At 36.6% G+C, this 2,658-nt stretch overlaps 1 protein-coding gene across 1 annotated transcript; it reads left to right on the top strand.

Moving 5' to 3' along the window:
- The first annotated feature begins 631 nt into the window (after window positions 1-631).
- Window positions 632-2,382, top strand: LOC150080887 (uncharacterized). Its single transcript, XM_090382031.1, has one exon. The coding sequence runs from the start codon at window positions 829-831 to the stop codon at window positions 2,260-2,262; it is 1,434 nt and encodes a 477-aa protein (XP_090238157.1). The 5' UTR covers window positions 632-828; the 3' UTR covers window positions 2,263-2,382.
- Window positions 2,383-2,658: the final 276 nt, after the last annotated feature.

Genomic DNA, 2,658 nt, shown 5'->3' with positions numbered 1-2,658 from the left:
GTGTGCCAAGCCCATACTCACCAGATGTGAGCTTGACTATTACCTTATACAAGGGGACAGTCACACCCATATTCTTGCTAGCAAAGTTCCTGTATATCATTGACCAGACACTATGAGCTACTCTTGCAGCCTGTCTTAGCACTACTCAGAAAACTTCCTATCTGACTGCATAATTATTCCCAGGTATTTTCATTCTCTACCACCCTAAGTATAGTACCACACAATTGGTATGTTTCTCTGTGGTTAGTTACTTCTACCTATATGTTTCGAGTATTACCGAAATAAAACTTTTCTTGTGCATTTTTCAATTAAAAGGAACATTTTCTTGTATATTTTTCAATTAAAATAAAATTTTTCTTGTGTATTTTTTAATTAAAATAAAACTTTTCTTGTGTGTTTCTCTATTCTAGACTTTGTCCATTCTTGATAGGGTCTAGGATTGTAAGGACTGTTTACTTTCTAAAAAGGAAATTGTTAATCATTTTGAAGCAACTATGACAGAAATTTGTTTTATTTGTTATCACGAGGAATTTATTTACTCGATTATTTTTTGGATTAAAATTGTAGTTTTAAGAGCACTCTACCCCATGTGGTCTTACTACGCATGCTCTTTTCTCTCGAGCGTGTGAAAGGTAGATATAGAATCTCCTGTTATCTACCTTGACGTCTGTAGATATATGCGCATATTTGTTTACAAGAGTGCGATTTAAAAGTGGTTTAATAGTCCAGGTATGTGTATATAAAAATAACGAACTGTCGTATCTGTAGCTTAATCAGGTCGTATGTATTTAATGTAAGGTGTATTCGAAATGAAATGGCTGTTTGAAAATGATGAAAAGAGTAAATCTTTATCGAATCAAGAGTTCTGTTGGGGAAAGGAGACGTCATGGTTCAAGACGTGGTGAACGTTCAAATGCAAATGGCGACGTCCGTGTGAATGTTGATGATCAGTATGAACTGGAGCATAAACAGAGCAATTCTAGCATTAGTTGCCTTAGTGATAAATCAAAAAGTAAAATAAGCATTTTAGCTACAATAAAACTGAAATGGCGAAAGAAAAGACGAGGGAAACCGGAATCTCGGAGCAGAAGCAATTCTTTTACAAATCATGGTCAAGTATCTCAAACGGAGGTCTGTGATCAGAGGTTGAACAAACAGTCGCGTTGTAGATCATCCAAAACCGGTTCTAAAAGTTCAGTTTGTCCAATACCGTCACCAGTTCAGTGTGTCCGTAAAGGGCCAACTAGAGTTCATGAACAAGAAGGTAGTTGTGATAATATGTGTAACAAAGTACTTTTTTCTTCCGATGTCAAAAATTCGAAAGTTGTGACCTCCGAACCCGGCAGAAATTGTCTGTGTTTTGACTGTAACAAAGTGCTCTTTAATACGGAAAATCGTAATCCGAAAATTTGTTCACCTGAGCCTGGCAGGGCTTGTGCGTGTTTAGACACTTACAATAAAAAGTCCAGCAATGAAGATGAGATTGTAAAACTACATTTATGCAATTCACAAGGAAACAGGGAAACTGTACCGCTCCCAACTCCAAATGAATCTGAAGGAAATGCCACTGAATTGACAATTATTTGCCCCCTTAGTCTAGAACAAGAAAAGCATGTTGAAAGTGAAGTGTTACACCTTCATGAAGGAAATCTAGATAATTTTGTAGAGGACAGGTGCTCGGAGGCAGAATCCTTTTCAACCCTATTGCCTTGCAAATCAGTTGGAGCAGTTTCCTCGTTACTGCAGGACATACCTAGAATGGGTGGGTTAACTCATGAACTTTACAAGTTGTCAAAGTGTGGTTGGTACTGGGGGCCAATAGCACGGAGCGAAGCAGAAGAGAAACTTATTGATCAGCCAGATGGTGCATTTTTAGTACGTGATAGTTCTGATGACCGATACATCCTAAGTTTGAGTTTTCGATCATATGGAAAGACATTACACACAAGAATTGAGTATTCAAATGGCCTTTTCAGTTTTTATACACATCGTGAACCTGAAGGTCATACCTCAATAGTCGATTTAATTGAACAATCAATGAACTACTCCCAATCTGGAGTATTTTGCTATTCTCGTAGCCGTTCACCTGGTTCTCCTTCCTTCCCAGTACGGTTAACCAAACCTGTTTCAAGGTTTACTCATGTCCGGTCATTACAGTACTTATGTCGCTTTGTTATTCGGCAGTATACTCGATTTGATCACATTCAAAAGTTACCCTTACCAGCTAGAATAAAAGGTTACCTAGAAGAAGGTTATTACTGAAATTTTAGTACAGTGTACTATAATATTGTGCCAGATGTTTTGCTCAAATGTAATGAAGTAAGGTATAATTCTTTTTTTATGCAGTTATATTTTTTGGTATTTGCATGTGAATATATTTTTTTTCCCCCTGCTAAAATTATTGTCCTGAAATATAATTTTATTTGAACCTTTAATCAAATGCCTTTCAGACATGGTTAAAACTGTAGAAATAAGCAAAATAAATCATGACATTTCCTGATTATTAAAATGCTTTCAATCCTTGCACTGAAATAGATAACCCAAATGCAGTGTGTAGTTACACGAGTCAAAGTAAAGAAGCAGACTATTAAAAACACCATCTGCAGATGTTAATGTGGGCGAGAATAAGATAGGCTTTATACTTGTGCTTCCTGTGAG

The sequence above is a fragment of the Mastigoproctus giganteus genome, chromosome 9 (assembly GCF_048544385.1).
Source record: "Mastigoproctus giganteus isolate SK-2022 chromosome 9, ASM4854438v1, whole genome shotgun sequence".
NCBI classification, from domain to species: Eukaryota; Metazoa; Arthropoda; class Arachnida; order Uropygi; family Thelyphonidae; genus Mastigoproctus; species Mastigoproctus giganteus.
Note: the sequence above shows the minus strand (reverse complement) of the source record. Positions and strands in the feature narration are given on the sequence as shown.